Genomic DNA, 17,104 nt, shown 5'->3' on the forward strand with positions numbered 1-17,104 from the left:
CAGTATTATCATTCAACCTACTTTAGTACCCTAGCCTACATATAATAATCGTGCATGACAAGGAATATTATCTAAACCTAACACATGTTTTCGCAAACAATAGGAGAACAATGACTTTCATGTTTGGCATTACATGTGTTAATTGGTTTATTTTAACAGCTGAGTGAATGCAGTTTTACGCCTGTGCCAACTCACCAGGCTATACAAACTTAAGTGGCGCCAACCGTCGCTGGTTCTGATTGGCTCCCTGTCACTATTTGAACCCAGTCCTATCAGTCCCCTGTTGTCAGTCCGTCTGCGAACTTCAGGCATACTGAGGCAAGCCTTTTTCGACCCTGACTCCCACCTGTCCCGTTTTTGCTCCCGTCCGTCTACGACATGTTTTGCCCCTGACCACGTCTGCTCTCCCCTCCCGGCTTACGCCCTCTTTTTGTCCCCGACTTTTTCTACTCTCCCGTTCTGGCTTAGGACTCATTTCCGACCCCGATCACGCTTTGCTCTCCCAGTCCCGGCGACCGACCAGTTTTTCTGTCCCTGAGTCCGCCATCGCTCGCGATGGAAGATCCGCTTCCGTTTTCGGATCACAGTCCAAATCCGAACATTGGATTGTGGGCGCAGCCCTTCCTCTTTCTTTCAATAAAACTTGTGGTAAACATCACGCAATTGGGTCTTGTTTCTGTTCTGGTCCTGACAGAAATTAATAAAAAGAAATGCAAACCTTATAACAGTGCATGGGCAATACGTTTGGAGTACTCATATCAACTACTTAAGCTGAGAGTATATACTTTACTGCTCTCTAGTGACAATAGGAGCATTTATTTAAAAAAATCATAACTTTTGATCGAAATGACCGAGAGCAGCGGTTACCAACGTGGTGCCGGTGGGAACCAGGGTGCCCCAAAGGCCAGCTGTGGTGCCTGCTGATCTGTTCTGAAAAAAGCTCAGAAGTGATTTTTTTTTTTAATTTGTAAAATTGTTTTTTTCAGAGGTTGGTTTTCTATTTCCAATAATCCACATTTTAGTGCCTTCCTTAATAGCAGGATAAATTGTAATTCTGGACATGCATATCAAACTGGGCATCCTTTGCACCTAATTTGGAACAAAGAATAGCTCTCAACTTGCAAAATATTGGAGACCCATGACCTAGGGACTCACTTCTCTTCTCTTCTGGACATACTCATCAATTTAGGACAATTTTTTATAGCTTCCCACTCCTTGCACATTGCTCTCTGCACTATTGTAATTACAGCGTTATTGTTACAGTGTTAATGTTACTGTGTACCTGACTTGTTAACCTGACTGCCCATTTTGCACATCTGGTTAGCTACTCTTCTTGCACTATCGGCACGATGGTAAAATACTACACGTAGCCAAAATACAATACAACATTATTTATATCTGTACATTCAAGGAAACTGTGGGAGTCAGATGCATCGACATTTCGTTCTGTATACACGTGTACTAGAATGACAATAAAGTCGATCTGAATCTGAATCTGAATCTGAATCTGAATAAACCATCCAACGGGCTGGGTCTGAGCCTCAGGCTGTGTGTTTGACATTATAATGTAGAATAAAAACAAAACTAATTCGTGTACATAAAGTTTATGTTTTTGTGTTTGTCTTTGTTTTCTTTTTTGTTTTGTTTTTGTCATTTTGGCTAAGGGTGCTTGTTTGCCTCCAATAATAGCGTTCTCGTCGTAGCGTGACGTCACATATTTACACACGCTCTCAACAATGTAGCCACACTAAATTGAGAAATAGCGTTGAAAATTAAATGCATTTATTTTAATTTTGACAGGTTTACCACCTCTGCACTCAAAATCAAATTTGAACTCATTGATGTAATTTCGACACTTAAGATAAGATGAACATAATGACGTCTGCTGCTGTTCGTGTTAAAACGCCTTCCGTGATTGGTTGTACCTTGCAAAATAAATGCTCTGATTGGTCTGTTGAGTATGCCCGGAAAAGTTACGCGATTTGAATCTTCAAGTACCGAGTTTGTCGTTCTTCTTGTTTTAAAGCTACCAAGAGATTTTATTTTTGACGAATACATTCATTTTGTGAAGTTTAGGCTTGGTTAAGTGTCATTTTTTTTATTAGAAATTAATTCCGTGATTAGTAAGGCTACTTTCGTAAAACGCAGCACTATTTCAACGGTAAACATGTGAACGCGTCAGCCTAGCTTGATTTGCTGCTGACAAAACAATCTTAACTATTAATAATTTGTTTTGATTTACAGGGGAAACAATGAATGATGATACCCGCAGGTTATTTGAACGCGTTTCTAAAAAGATGGGCTGGAACGAGGACGGTGGACTCGACGCAGCAGAAAAAAAGGTCTGCAGTTTGTATTCACCTTTATATTACTGTATCTAGCAGAAGTAAATGAAAGGAGACCAAGAGGAAGCCTGCGATTGACGTGGATGGATGGTGTTATGGGTGCACTGCAGGAAAGAGGTCTAAATCTAGTGGAAGCTCGAGGTCTTGTTGGTGATACGAATGAGTGGAGAGGTGTTGTGAAAGGATAGCGGGATGTTTGGACGCGTTTTAAGGGATGGGCAGGGCACCTGTATGATACGACAGGGGTAAACCAGTGGGGTTGGCCATGGTCCAAAAATGTTTGTGTGTGTGTTTTTTTTTTGTTGTTGCTATTTTTTCCCTTTTATTTTCTTTGTTTTTGTATGTTTGTCTTGCTGTCGGTCACCCCTCTTGAGGGACATGACCACGGTAGATAGACGGATAGATTACTGTATCTCATATCTAATTCCCCCATTCCCACATTGTAGCTGATTAACTCCATTGGAAAACAACGCTATGGTGCCACTATTGGAAATCTTTTTGATGAACGATCGGGGTCGCCGATGATTTATATTTCGGAGGATGAAGACCAAGAGAAACCACGTGACAGGACCAACGCATATAAAAACCCGACACCAATCATTTCAAGTGATGACGAGTTTGACCAAGGTGAGTAATATGGAATGCTGCTCTGAATTCGGTCCATGAACGCTTGTTATCTGCAATTGTTTATTTATTTTATTTTTTTCACCTCAGTTCTTCAAAACTGGAACACTCCAAGAACAAGAATCACCTCAAAGAAACCATGCAGTTCTGTGAAGATCAACAGGTAAGGTCCATCCTTTCATATGATTATATCTTAAAAATGGCTTCTAACTTAGTTTTCAATTCAAGTATTCTTGCAGTGAGTTCTGATGATGATGATGACGGCTTTGAAAAATGTAAGTCAATTCTTTTAGTACATTCACACACCTGTTAGTCAACTTGTACGTTTTCCCCATACATTTTTCTGATAATTTCATGTTGTCATTTTTTTCTACGATTAACAACTCATTCATCTGTTCTACCAATCATCTCATTTTACCAATTTCAGCTTATTTATCTAAATAAGCAACACTAAATTTACTGCAGTTGAGGAAAGAACTAAGAAAGATTGTAAAGGGAATTTTTTGTTTTCCTTATATGGCAAATAAAATAAACTTATTCCCACAAGTTGGTTTTGTTTTTATTCTACATATAATAGCATCTCTTGCTGTAAATAAAAAGTAACGTTTATTATCGCTTAATAAGGAGAATTGCAATCATTAATTGGGGGAGCAATTTGCTGAGGTGGGCAGGTATGCATTCATGTGTCCAGTCATTGGCGAACTACATTCCACTTTTCCACGTTATTGTTGAATGCTAACATAATGCTGATCTTTCTGTGTCTATCAAGTCCTTCACCGTGTGAAAACGCCTGCCTCCAAGCCCAAGAAAGTATACGAAAGTGAAGACAGGTGACTGTTTTCATTTTAATCCATGCAATTTATATGAATTTGTTATTTATGTGAAACTTGTTCTAAAAAGCTTTCTTAAAATCTGTTTATGTCCAAAAGCCTCAAAGATTTTGTCGTGGATGATGACGTATCAGATGATGACTTTGTTCAGACAAAATCAACCTCAAAAGGTATTGTAGATGTAATTTGTGCTTATTGCAAACAGAATAATAAATTTGTCTTAATTTCCTCTAGGTCGTAAAAAGAGCAATACTTCATCAAGACCAAATGTATTCCAGACACCACTCCCTCTCTCTCGGTTTGACTCCCCTGTGTTCATCAGTGATAGTGAGGATGATAATATTGTTATCAAGAGCACTTGGAAGACCCGCTTCAAAAAATCAAATTTTTTGCCTAAATCTAATCAGAGCAAGCAATTTCTTTGCGAGCCAAAGCAGAGCCCGCCATCTCCGTTTCTGCCTCCTGTCTCATTAGCTGTTCCTCGACCATCCCATCGTGTTGCAACTTTGCTTTCTCCCAAGCGTAATCTTTCAGCTCCTCCCAAGTTGAACGATTCATCTGGCTCAGAAGAGGAGTTCTCGTCATTAATTGAAAGGCTTAGAAAGAAAAACATATTGACCGACTCTACTTCCAACAATAATGCAGGTGCAACCATTTGTGACATTATTTTTTTTGTCATGTATCCAGCAAGCAAAGTAACTGCAAAAACATCTGTTTATTCCGTCTCCCTGGTTTGTTTTAAATTCAGAATTAAATATGGGTCCTCCTGTGTCAGTTCCACGTGTAACAGGACAAGCAAAGCATATATACATCTCCTCTGGTGCAACAAATCTTGGTGCAAAGACTCCTGCGAAGAGCACCACATGGAAGCCAAAAGTGAGCCAGACAGAGCCGAGAAAGGGCTTATCCAGCAGGTGCATCTTCTATCAGTTTTATTTGTCCTCCACCCTATACTGAAATTCAACTGCAGTCGATTTCTTTAACTTTGGGGTGTCAAAGTCCAATGGATAGAAGGCCAAATAAAAATAAAAAGTGACTTCAAACCAAGGGCTGGACCGATCGAATGTTAAAAATGAAAGAAGCTTCTAATGCTAGTTTCTACTGTGCTAGTTCCAGCTAGCGAACTAAAGCAATGACAAAATAGATAATTGTGCTAACAGCTAACCACTAAATATGTTGTCACTGCTGAAATCAATTATTAATATTAAAAGTTGTGCGTTACGTGCATTCATTTTCCTAGATTAATATCACGTGCCTCTATTCAGAAATGATCAGCAGCGTTTTGTTTCTATATTGGCAAAAGTGGGTAAATTTACTTCCAAAAAACAAATGATAGCAGTTTTATGTCATTCACGTGAATAAAATATTTTCTAAATAGAGCTGCATTGAAATAAGAAAGGGCAAAAATCTCTTAACTCCAGAATACATTTTCTTTCTCAAAGTATCATACAGTGAAAAAACTACATGATTCCTAGTGTTTGATAAATTAACGTTCTCAGGGAACGCAGAAAGTTTTAACGTGTGTTAAATTTTTGCCTTTCCCTTAGACTACCTGTGTGCAAAACCCCAGGTTGCTTCTTGGAATCCCTAACAAACCCTGACTCCAGCTATTGCCGGCAATTCAAGCAAAAGAAGGAGGAACTTACGAGTAAACTGTATCAGTTATACAACAGCAGTGTGTTCGATGGGAAGGTACGAAGTTGTTTTCTCGTTATTATAAACATACTTTATATATGTATATATATATCAATAATATGGATCAACCAAATAAGTGTTTCATGTTTTTGGTCGTTTCTAGCTCCCCATCAACATGTCAGTGACTTGGAACAAGAAAATGCGCAAAACAGCAGGCTACTGTATCACCGGACAGGAGCGAGGTGGAGGAAACCGTTACGCTCGTATTGAACTCTCTGAGAAAGTCTGCGATTCTGCAGGTAATTATTTACAACGATTTGTCAAGAAAAGTGACAGCATGTAGTTGCTATATCTTTTTAAACATACTTTCTCAAGAACGGGGTGAAAAGTAACCCAATATGGGCCAGAAAAGAGCCAATCCAGTATATGTGTTAACTCCCTGGTTTGTTTTGCACGGTTGTATTGTAAAATTTGTTTCCTCAAAAATGTGTTCATTATGTTTAAAATAGCCTCAAAAAGTATTTAAAGTAATCAATGTCCTTCCCACAGAGCACAAACAGACAAAATAATTTTGTAAATGAAAAACAATCTGGGTCATTTTATACCAAAAAAAAAAATGTAGGCCAATGTAATTAATAGCCCCTAATTGTGTTGTTTAGTCAAAGAAAACCCCGACTTGTTTTAGAGAACTTTTTCTGTATTTATTTTTTGGAATACAGCAATCTCTCGCTATAAAACTGTTTACTTTTCATAGTTTCTTTACTACGTAGATTTGCATTGTGTTCTGCTTTCCGATTAGCTAAAAATTCCCCCTACTTATTATTTGAAGGTACTGTAGTTAATTGTAAAGAAATAGTTTGAAAAAATAACTACAGTATTTTTCTTAAGACATATGTTTATGCCCGTGAAAGGTATTTTTTCCATTGGTTTCAGTACAAACCATAGGAATTATAAAGGTTTTTAATTCACACGTTCTGCCTGTCATGCATGCTTTTTGGAACGTAACCTACATTATAAAAGGATTAATATAAACACTAAACTGTCGTCTAGGTTTGAGACTCTATAAATACCATAGATTTATGCATTAACAATTGTCGCTGTGTAGTAAGCCAGGAAAGTGTATTTCATCCAGGATGGATAAGTTTTGTGCAGAATGCTCAGTAGCAGTTGTTCATGTCCATGATGACATCATATAATGAAGCACTCTTGCTCGTTTAGATCGCCTAAGAGACACTCTGATCCACGAGATGTGCCATGCTGCAACCTGGTTGATCAACGGCATGAGGGACGGACATGGACGCTTATGGAAGTTGTACGCTCGCAAGTCCACCTTGGTGCACCCTGAGCTCCCCATGGTCACTCGCTGCCACAGCTATGACATAAAGTTTAAATTCCAGTACCAGTGTGCCAAGTGTCAGAATACGTGAGTGATAAAGTTCTTCTTATGTGTATACATTAATCCCTTGCTATATCCTGGTTTACTTTTCATGGTTTCGCTACTTCGCGTACTTTCATTGTGATTGGCTAAACAGTCACTCTACCTGTGAGTCAATAATGTTGTGCTTAAATATGGACACATATGTGAAACGGCTTTCTTAATTTAAATTACGTTCTCTTGCAATCTCGTTTTGTGAACTTCAGTGAGTGGCTCTTTTGTGAGCCATTTATTAGTGGTGGATAAACTATATAACTTTTGGACCAGATCTGGCTCGCCAATGGATTTAATCTGACCTGTGATACAAAGAACAAAAGAAAAATGAACCTTATCACGAAAAAAAAACCGATGACCTGCAGTTTTAAACATGTCCACTGGATGTTGCTAAATCTGAAGTGATTTCAAACATTTTCATTTAACAAAATAAAAAATGGAAAAATACTTGAATTACAAAATCAATCATTTAATATAATGCTACACTATAGGTTTAAAACATAACTAATAATAAAATTGCGTTTTTATTTTGGTGTCTTTATCCAGTTTTCTTTCATGTGTCTCAAAATAAACTACAGTGGAACCTCGGTTTTCGAACGCCGCTCAGTTCGAACAAATCGGTTCTCGACCAAAAATTTCGAGAAATTCTTGCTTCGCTTTTCGTTCAAAAAATAGGAGTTCGGACGCCTGTACACTAGGGGCAACGCTGAGCGGCGTAAGAGTGTAGATTGCCCCCACCCCTCGTGAAGAACTGGTGAAGGGAGTGTTTTAACCCCTAATTATGCCTCGGAAGAAGGTCTGTGCAAGCAGCTACAGGTGAAAAAAGAGGAGTAGTGTGTACAACTATTGCATTTAAGAAAGAAATAATAGCAAAATATGAAGGTGTGCGAGTTTCCCTTCTTTTAGGAATACAGCATGGCTTCTGCCGACCGGTAAGAAATCTTATTCACAATTATTTTCTTTATCCTTTAACCGCTCACCACTTGTTGTGGAGACCCGGGTGCTAAATGACGTGTAAACGACCTGATTTTTTTATTTTTACACGTTCATGTTAGCGTAATCTTTCGTACGGAAGATTACGCTAATGCGAACCTACGATTAGCCTAGGTTAGCTTTACGTTAAATATTCAAGATAAACATTCAGGGTGTTGGAACGGATTAAAACAATTTTACATGACTTTTAATGGGAAAAAACTGCTTCGGTGATCGTACAAATCGGTTTTCGTACAAAGAAATGGAACGGATTATGGTCGAGAACCGAGGTTCCATTGTATAAGTAATTGTCCTCACAGCCAGCATTCAAATAGTTGGCTATGAAATTGCGTGCAATAAAACACTTCTGAAGTAGACACACCTATTGTATTGAATTTTTAAATGCAAATGATCAAATTTGTTGCTTAAAAAATTGGACAAGTGCCTATCACCATGTTCTTCTCTTGAAAAAGCACACCTGCACTGTGGACTTCAGAAAAAGAAAATGTTACACAGCGGGCTCAGGATGCAGCGACTCATTTAGAAGTGCCGTGAAATACTCCATTAGAGGGAGTGTGAAACTCTGTTTAATGGTATAATCCAGTGGCAGTGTTGAGGTGTTTGACGTCCTGGCAATCCAGTTCACTTAAGCATAGGCTATGCTTCTGCGTCATTATTTTTATTACAGCTCGTGATTTACTATTAGTTGGTCAGTATTTGGTATTTTTATTCCATTCTCATTTTCTAGCATTCTTTCCAATTACTCGGGTCGCATAGATGATTAAAATGTATAATTTGCCACTACAGACGTTATCTGTTAAAAAAAAAAAAATACAGTACTTTTTAACATATTTGGGCCTGAAAATGGTTTATTCTTTGGTTTCAACGTACATTGACGTGTTTAAATATGGATTTCGCCTTTCATGGGTTCATTTTGGTACATAACCCCTGAGATTTTTTTTTTTTTAAATTCAAATTGGTGTTTTATGTCACACTTTATTTCCCTACAGCATCGGGCGTCATTCAAAGTCCCTGGACACACTAAAGTTTGTGTGCGCACTCTGCACAGGACAACTGGTCCTTCTAACACCATCGAAGTCTCGTCCCCCAACGCCCTTCGCCAAATTTGTTAAAGAGAATTATGGCAGCACACGGCAAGAGCTGGCCGAGCAAAGGCATCGAGAAGTCATGCGGAAACTCAGCGAAGATTTTGCTAAGACCAAACTGAGTGAAACTCACAGTTGAGACTTGTGAGGTAAGTAGAGCACATTTAGGAAAGGACCGTCAAAATGTCCATTGTTTGCAATGGGCCGATTTGTAAACAACGCATTTGACAGTTTCTACTTCAGCGACTTTTTTTTTTTTTTTTTTGTGTATTTTTGTGCTAAAGAGGTATTATTATTATTATTATCAACTAAATAATCTAGCTGATGAATCTTGTGATGATTGTTGTTTTTTTACCTTGTAGAAATACTTATCAAATTGATACTTTTTAACTACAAATAAAGTTTATTTTGTTGACCCTCAGATTTGATTTAATTCGGAAATGCTTAGAATATATTCCACACATCCATCTATATTGTTTTCTTATCTACTTTTTCATAATTTTTACAGCAAATATTAATTTTCAGTAATTTATTATTTTCTCATTGTGCATTTGTACTACAACTATGCTTTTTTTCATGAAACCCAACATGTGTTGACTGAAGACACAAGTCCGGGGTGTTGACGCGCACCATTGAGAATTTTAAAAGATACAATAGTTTTTAAATTCATATTAAAAAATTGGGGGGAAAAATAGAAAGAAAATATAAAGAAAAATAAACAGCAGCATCGATTTTTTTATAATGGGTCATTGCTAAATTAAGGTGGCATTTCCCAATGGTAAATGGTTATAGGAATAACTTCCTGCAACTCAAAATGTAAGCTACATATTACTGTTAATTTACCCAACACCCATGTTCGGAGAAATTTGTTTCAAAAACAAATATTCCCGATTTAACATCTTCACATGCACATGCAAGAATAAAACTCTCATATATAAATGCACACCGGATTAATTTTTGTAATGGTACTGGAGAAATTGGAAAATTTGCTTTTAAAGTCCTTAATAAGTGCTTGAATTTGGCCATGAAAAAGGAGTGTGAACCCTTTTATTATTAATATTTAGATCTCCTTTCTTTTCACACTTCATTTGTATTCGGTTTTATTCCTATATTATGTAAAATTTAAATTTATTTATAAAAAAATATGAAAACAAACCAAAACAATTTTGCTTGCATTTTTTACCCTCATTGGTTTTCAAATGTGTCCTTTATGCTAAACACATGCTTACCATGTTATAAAAAACACACAGGATTGTTTAAAGATATTTAATTTATTTGTACCATAAAGTTGGATTTCTTATACACTATACAATATGTAAACATTGGAAAATACAACACACAACAAAACTACAAACAGCAGAGTGTTCATGATAAGAATTACCATATGTAAACATTTGCATGTAAAATAATTTGTGTTTGAGCAGCCACTTGGGAATTCTGAGTCGTCAATCTAAATAAATACATTGTCACTCCTTTATAATATAGGGCACATCTATTGAAGGAGGAATGACTTTCCTAGCATTGCGCAATCATTTAACATCTGTGTTTTGAGATGGGCAAAACAAACGCTGGAGTTAGCAGTTCTGCTGATATCTTTTATGAAACTGAGTATTCCGTGCAATGCGAGTATCACAAAATGGCTGACAATCACTTTTATACTATGAAGGCGGCCTATGACAAAAACGACACTAAAATTCCAACCTCTTTTAGTCTTGTTTTTGTCATAGCCCACACTCCTTGTATAAAAGTGAAACTTTAAAATACAGTGTGTGTACTGTATATATATATATATATATATATAATCATGATTCCAAAATGTGATCATTTTTAAATGTATAACAAATGATTGTTAGAATGATGTAAGCTATGATCATTTGTTCATATAATGATTGAAGAAGAGTCCAAAGTTTTTTTTGGGGACAGATCTCTTTTAAGCTTTTGACTTCAACCTGTTATCCCCCTTTTTTTCCCCTCGGTGATTTTGTTAATTCTGTGATGTAATGTTTCTTGCAACATGTCTGAAAAGAAAATAATAAATGAGAAAATACAAATAACGTCTTACAGAAAGAAGGAAAAAAAGCCATTCCTCTTTCATAGTCACTGATGTTTACTGTAACAAAGCAGGCACTGTTTCCTATTCTGCACAACAATTTTAAATTACAATATGCAGCATCCTGAAAAAGGGCATCTTGGGCTTCATTGGACCTCTTAAGTTCTAAAACGATTGACCTCAAGACAATACTGAGAAATGATACAAAAGACCATAACGTTTATAAGCAGCTCTTCACACTAAAAAGCTAATGCTATTCTCATCAGTAAAGGCATGTTTTCTTCATGATCCTTAGGAACTCTTGCTGGTTGACTTCGCCATCTCCGTCTCTATCTGCTTCCTCAATCATTTCCTTTATTTAGGGGAGCAATAAAAACGGTCAGTTGATAATCAAAATATCTGAATTGGAAACCTAACTATGTAAAAAGACTAATGGTTCATTTTATTTTAAAATGTCATTACTTTCCAGGGATGTCCTTTTTGACGACCTTTTTTTTTGTTTCAATGTATCTCTCGTAGAATTATGATTCATTTATTGAGAACTTCATCACTTCTTTGCAGCTAATGTTTTACCTGCAGCTCTTCATCTGTGAGATTTTCTCCTAACTCCTTCGCGACACGCTTGAGATTCTTGAAGGAGATCCTGCCGGTCTCGTCGTCGTCAAACAGACGAAACGCTTTCAGGATTTCCTCTTTGGAATCCTTGTCTGCCTTTATAGAAAAGAGGAAATTTGATGAAGTATGATATTCAAAATTGAAAATGCTATTTTAAATTTCTGTTGCGTTAACTGAGGTCCGCCTGAACATACTAGTGTGGGATCATGATAATTTAGCTCCCGCTTTTTTTTTCCTGTTTATTTCAAACTAGAATCCATGCCTTAGGAAATTCTTATTTTCGAATCAAAATAGGTTATAAAATCATTTACCATTTTCTGTGTCATCACACTGAGGAAATCCCCGAAGGAGATCTTCCCGGTGCCGTCTTTGTCCACTTCACCAATCATCTTCTTGATCTCCTCTTTCTTGGGTTCAAAACCAAGAGCTCTCATGGCAACCTTTCAAAGGAAAAAGCTGTTTCATACCACCAAAATTGTTGTTCGGGGTTGGAAATAACACAATAAATAAATGTTTCATTTTAAGCATTGTTTACATTTTATCTTGGATAAAATAATCTAACCAAACCATAAGTGTCCCAAATACATGTATAGCAATTCCTTATCCCAATGAAAGGTAAATCAACATGAAACACCAGTAATGGTAAACTTAAAATATTTAAAACTATAACCAAATAGTCAGAACAAAACCTACAAGACAGCTGAATAGTACTAATAGTGCATTGTTTCGATTACAGGTAAATTGCACGTGATGCCTTAAAATGTGTCAAAGAGTTCAGGTTTCATTCGCAAGTATCTCCCTGGCCCCATTATAATTTTTTTTTTTTTTTTTAACTTTGTTTTATTATCATGTTTTACCATATTTTAACTAGGGGTATTTTTGGCCGTAAAACAAAAGAATGACTAATTTACAATAAATGAAGAACATTAAAGGAACATTGTGCATTATTTGACAGCTAGATGTCTCACAAGAAAGCATAAAAACTATGAAGACTTAATTTAACCAAAAGTATCATTTTTTTTCTTTTTTTTTTTTTCCCCAACCCTTTGCTTAATATGCTAACATTAGCATAGCGCTAAATCTCCTGCTCGCTGCTATCGATAAACAGCAGCTTGCACACCCCGACGGGGCTTTTATCGTCGCCGGCGACTTTAATCAGGCATGCTTAAGAACTGTACTTCCCAAATTCATTCAATACGTGGACTGTGCAACCGGGGGAAAAACACTGGACCGTGTGTGCAGTAACATCAAACATGCGTACAGGGCTTCCCCCCTCCCCCCACCTAGTTGGATTTGGCCATCTGTCTGTCCCTCACCCCCTTATAAACCCCCCTCCGGAGAAAACAAAGCCTGCAACGAGGACAATACAAACATCTTCTTTGTTCTGATCTATCCTCACTGTAAAATGTGACTCTGGAGTGCCACGTCCAATTTCATTGTCGCAATATGTTCAACCTATCTAGTAACAATGACAATGAAGGTATATTGCTAAAAAATGATCTCACGATGTCCCTTTAAGATGTTTTCTTTTTTTGTTGGATAAAATACAGTTTAACTAATAATATTTAGCAGAAGAACGATTTAGAAACCATTTATTTTTGGGGAACAACTTCTCTTAATAACAAAATGTTCTAATGCTTGCTAAAAAAAAAAAAACAATTTAGCTCATTTCCCTTTATTTCACAAGAAAAAGACGTATTAAAGTAAGAAAGCAACCACACATAAAATAACCAATTTTATCTCCCACCTTCAAAACGTTTATGCAGTGTACATGCTCAACATAAGCTCAGGTAAAGCGCTCGTCTTGGGATTAATATATCACAGGTTCGATTCCCGGGTCCTCCGTGTTATGTCGAAGTGTCCTTGGGCAAGACACTGAATCCCTAATGCCCCCAATAAGCAGGTTGGCGCCTTGCATGGCTGCACGGCCGCTATTGGTGTGTGACTGGGTAAGTGTGAAGCACATTGTAAAGCGCTTTAGGAAGTCTTCATTGACTTGAAAAGCGCTATATAAATGCAGACCATTCACCATCACAAATGTTCAATCATTATAAGCAGATCTCTTTCCTCCTGCAGCATCCAGACCTTTGTTGTTTACCTTGAGTTCCTTGACATCTATGAACCCAGCTCCATCGGTGTCGAAGAGCTCAAAGGCCTCCCTGATCTCCTGCTTTTGCTCCTCGCTCAATTCTAGTTTGGGGGTCGTCTTCTTGCGAGGAGGAGGCACCGGCCCCTGCAACGATGGCCTCTTAGCGCACGCCTGCAAGCAAGAAAAATAAACAACATTGCGTGTAATTACACGTGCATCACATCACACTACGGTGTGATATGTTGCACTCACCATCAATTGTGTATTTATCCAAGCTAAGCAAATCCGCTATGATCCAATTAGTATCTATTAGCAGACTTTAAAAAAATATCCGTGCAGATAAACGTGTTTATCTGTTATACTTAAAGTCGTGATTTAAAGAGCGTAAATATATGGATGGCGACAAAGAAGTAAATAAACAGAGCACGATGTTAGCGTTTCATATTTTAGCAGCTGTTCATCGCTCGGTGACGCTTGTTTTGCTCACCTAATGTTCCCGTTTAAGATTGGTACTCTCCTTTAGCTGAGGAGAACCTATCGGGCGCAATTGAACACAAAAACGACTGCTCCTGAATGAAGGGAAATAATGATTGGTTGTTGTTGGTGACGGGGGAGAAACCAAATGATTTGATTGGATGCGTAAAGAACAACGCAGGAACCGCCAAATATATCTATATATGTAACGGGTGTAAAAATAACTTTTGTTTTGTTAAAATTCCTGCTGAAATATGTTACATAGTTTTTGTGCAAGTCAAGTCAAATTTATTTATATAGCCCTCAATCACAAAAATGTCTTAAAGGACAGCACAGGATTACAATGACACAATTACCTGATCTTAAACCAACATGCGGGCAAGGAACAACTCAAAACCTCAGCGTGAGGAAAAAGAGAAACCTTGAGAAGGGACCTCACAAGTGGTATCCCCCTTTCAGAATGACCAGGGTGAATTACATTTAGCATTACAGTACACATAGTAAACACTAGGTAACATGTTGAAAATTTGTCCGGAAAGTGCATGACAGCAGCGACGCCCCCAGCCTGTAAACTAGTCCAGAAAGTCTATGACGGCCACGACGCAGCTTCCCATCTCTGCCAGCTGGTCCATGCAGGCGTTCACATGCTTCAGGTCAAACGCTTGTCCCCTGACTCATCTCAAATCGTCCTTCTCCTTCGTATCACCACCAGGCAGGCAGTCGGAAAAAGACAGGACAATACAGAATATGAGGTGGGCATCAATCATAAGCTTTGGAATAGAAGTGCGGCTTAAGCCTCGATTTAAAAACTTCAATTGAGGTTGCAGATCTTATCTCCGGAGGCAGGGCATTCCATAGCACCGGGGCCCGGACTGAGAACTCTCTCAAGCCTGCAGACTTCTTGGCTCTTGGAGTCACAAGTAGACCGGCATATTCCGTGTGCAGACTCCGTGCAGGAACAAAGGGGGAAATCAAATCAGAGAGATAAGAGGGTGCAAGTCCATGCAAACATTTATATGTTAATAAGAGAACCTTAAAGTCACATCTTAAGTGGACTGGGAGCCAGTGCAAGTTGGCCAATACAGGAGTAACATGCTCAAACCTTTTGGTCTTAGTCAAAAGTCTAGCTGCTGCATTCTGAACAAGCTGCAAACTTTTGATGCTAGACATCAGGAGACCAGAAAGCAATACATTACAGTAATCAAGCCGAGATGTAATAAACGCATGAATTAAAACCTCTGCATATGATTGGGACAGCATCGAACAAAGTGTCCTGCAATGATGAGTCCAACAGTGCCACCTGCTGGTATGGGGTAAGGTTTGGTTTGGCTTTTGATCTTGTGACCGAAAGGCGGATGCCGTTAGCAGTCTACAGTGCGCTGCTAACGGTAAGGCACGATCTTTTGGTGCTCCGCAAAAAGTTAATTTTAAACATTAAAACCACAGCTGACAAATCTCTCAACATGCACAGTAATGTGATTGATGTTGTCAAGCTGTTTGGATTTATTTTTGTTTTGTTCTGTCGCCATTAATGTTAGTTTTGCCGGACGTTGCATGTTGTGCTAAAATGCTAATTCCCCTTATATATTGAAAGCCAGCAGAGGAGCTAACCACGTGTTGTGTGTGACTCATTCATTTGCAGGTAAATTATACCCGTTTTTATACTCGTTATTGTTATTATTTCTATTTTCTCATATATATAAAAAGGATGATGTTGGTTAAAATTCAGTTTAAAGAAAAATATGTTGAATTCATTGTAAATGTTAAAAAAACACTATACGATCTCTTGTTAAAAGTATCTTGTTAAATTGGATGTAAAAATAATTCTCATTGTTGATTTTCTGAAATTGTATCTCAACTGTAAAGAAAATGTTTTGGGCAGTCTACAACGTGTTGAAAGCCAGCAGAGGAGCTAACCACATGTTGTGTGTGACTCATTCATTTGCAGCAACTGTAATAAAAACCTCATCATCCAGTCCAGCGTGAATGTAGTTCTTTGGTGGGACGTGTACACCGCGGTTACATATATATTTAAAAGACTTCATTGCACATTGCATCATTACAAACAAAATTGACATGAAAATGTTAATCTATACATGTAACAATTTTTAAGTGAACCAGAAGTGCTCCAGAAATGCTTAGAAGAAATACTGTCTTCTGACAAAAAATAACGATCACGTGTTTAACTAAATGATAAATCACTTGTACTTTGGGAATGTGTATTAAACTATACATTTTATTCAAAAAAATCAAACGGGTTTACATTTTTGATATTTTGTGGATGAACCGCCAAAATATTAGATTTACATTTCATTAATAGACAAAAAAAAACCCGCACAGTTGTTAATTTTCATTTGTGAATCACATCTCATTTGTAATTCTTAACAACTGTTGATTTTCTCACAAAAATTGGTTGGTTAGACGAACTGAACAGAAATTTAGATACAAGCATATAGATAAAATACACTATCAATAATAAATGAGCTATGTTTATTGATCTGACAACGTTTTCTATTCATTCAAATTCTGACATCCTTCTCTGTTAAAATAACAAACTAGCAAATTTCCAACATGTGCAGATTGATTAAAGGTAAATATATCGTGTAACATTTAACCACAATGTCCAAATTGTCCCTAGGTGTGAATGAGCGAATGAGTTGTCTGTCCCTGTGTGCCCTGCGATTGGCTGCCAACCAGTTCAGGGTGTCCCCTGCCCACTGCCCGGAGATGGCTGGGATGGGCTTCAGCCCCCCCGCGACCCTAATGAGGATAAGCGGTATGGCTGATGAGATGAGATGTTAATGGTGTAATGGTGGTGCAACCAAATACTAGTAATAAAAAAGCACAATTAAGAATACAAACTACGGAGACTCAAAGTGACCAAAACACAATATTTTTTCCGCTCACTTTTTCCCCAGGTGCTTCTCAAAGAAAG

The 17,104-nt window shown here is 37.6% G+C and overlaps 2 protein-coding genes across 2 annotated transcripts; one reads left to right on the forward strand and one right to left on the reverse strand.

The window, feature by feature from the left end:
• The first annotated feature begins 1,946 nt into the window (after positions 1 to 1,946).
• gcna (germ cell nuclear acidic peptidase) lies at positions 1,947 to 9,362 on the forward strand. The gene is made up of 13 exons (XM_088344098.1): positions 1,947 to 2,161; positions 2,245 to 2,342; positions 2,792 to 2,972; positions 3,060 to 3,132; positions 3,198 to 3,244; positions 3,739 to 3,799; positions 3,899 to 3,969; positions 4,034 to 4,444; positions 4,548 to 4,713; positions 5,347 to 5,491; positions 5,598 to 5,733; positions 6,653 to 6,857; positions 8,846 to 9,362. The coding sequence occupies exons 2-13, from the start codon at positions 2,253 to 2,255 to the stop codon at positions 9,078 to 9,080; spliced, it is 1,821 nt and encodes a 606-aa protein (XP_088200224.1). The 5' UTR covers positions 1,947 to 2,161; positions 2,245 to 2,252; the 3' UTR covers positions 9,081 to 9,362.
• Positions 9,363 to 10,193: 831 nt separating this feature from the next.
• Positions 10,194 to 14,196, reverse strand: cetn2 (centrin, EF-hand protein, 2). The gene is made up of 5 exons (XM_088343392.1): positions 13,948 to 14,196; positions 13,705 to 13,866; positions 11,918 to 12,046; positions 11,565 to 11,702; positions 10,194 to 11,343 (listed from the first exon to the last, which is right to left on the reverse strand). The coding sequence occupies exons 1-5, from the start codon at positions 13,948 to 13,950 to the stop codon at positions 11,254 to 11,256; spliced, it is 522 nt and encodes a 173-aa protein (XP_088199518.1). The 5' UTR covers positions 13,951 to 14,196; the 3' UTR covers positions 10,194 to 11,253.
• Between the last annotated feature and the right edge of the window lie 2,908 nt (positions 14,197 to 17,104).

The sequence above is a fragment of the Urocampus carinirostris genome, chromosome 9 (genome assembly GCF_059441175.1).
Source record: "Urocampus carinirostris isolate Australia breed hairy pipefish chromosome 9, RoL_Ucar_1.0, whole genome shotgun sequence".
NCBI classification, from domain to species: domain Eukaryota; kingdom Metazoa; phylum Chordata; class Actinopteri; order Syngnathiformes; family Syngnathidae; genus Urocampus; species Urocampus carinirostris.

Coding starts and splice junctions, on each gene's coding strand:
- gcna (XM_088344098.1), top strand. CDS start 2,253: ATGAATGATGATACCCGCAGGTTATTTGAACGCGTTTCTAAAAAGATG. Junction 2,343..2,791: donor TCGACGCAGCAGAAAAAAAG/GTCTGCAGTTTG, acceptor CCCACATTGTAG/CTGATTAACTCCATTGGAAA. Junction 4,714..5,346: donor AGAAAGGGCTTATCCAGCAG/GTGCATCTTCTA, acceptor CCTTTCCCTTAG/ACTACCTGTGTGCAAAACCC.
- cetn2 (XM_088343392.1), bottom strand. Junction 12,047..13,704: donor TAGATGTCAAGGAACTCAAG/GTAAACAACAAA, acceptor TTCCTTTGAAAG/GTTGCCATGAGAGCTCTTGG. Junction 11,703..11,917: donor GTGTGATGACACAGAAAATG/GTAAATGATTTT, acceptor TTTTCTATAAAG/GCAGACAAGGATTCCAAAGA.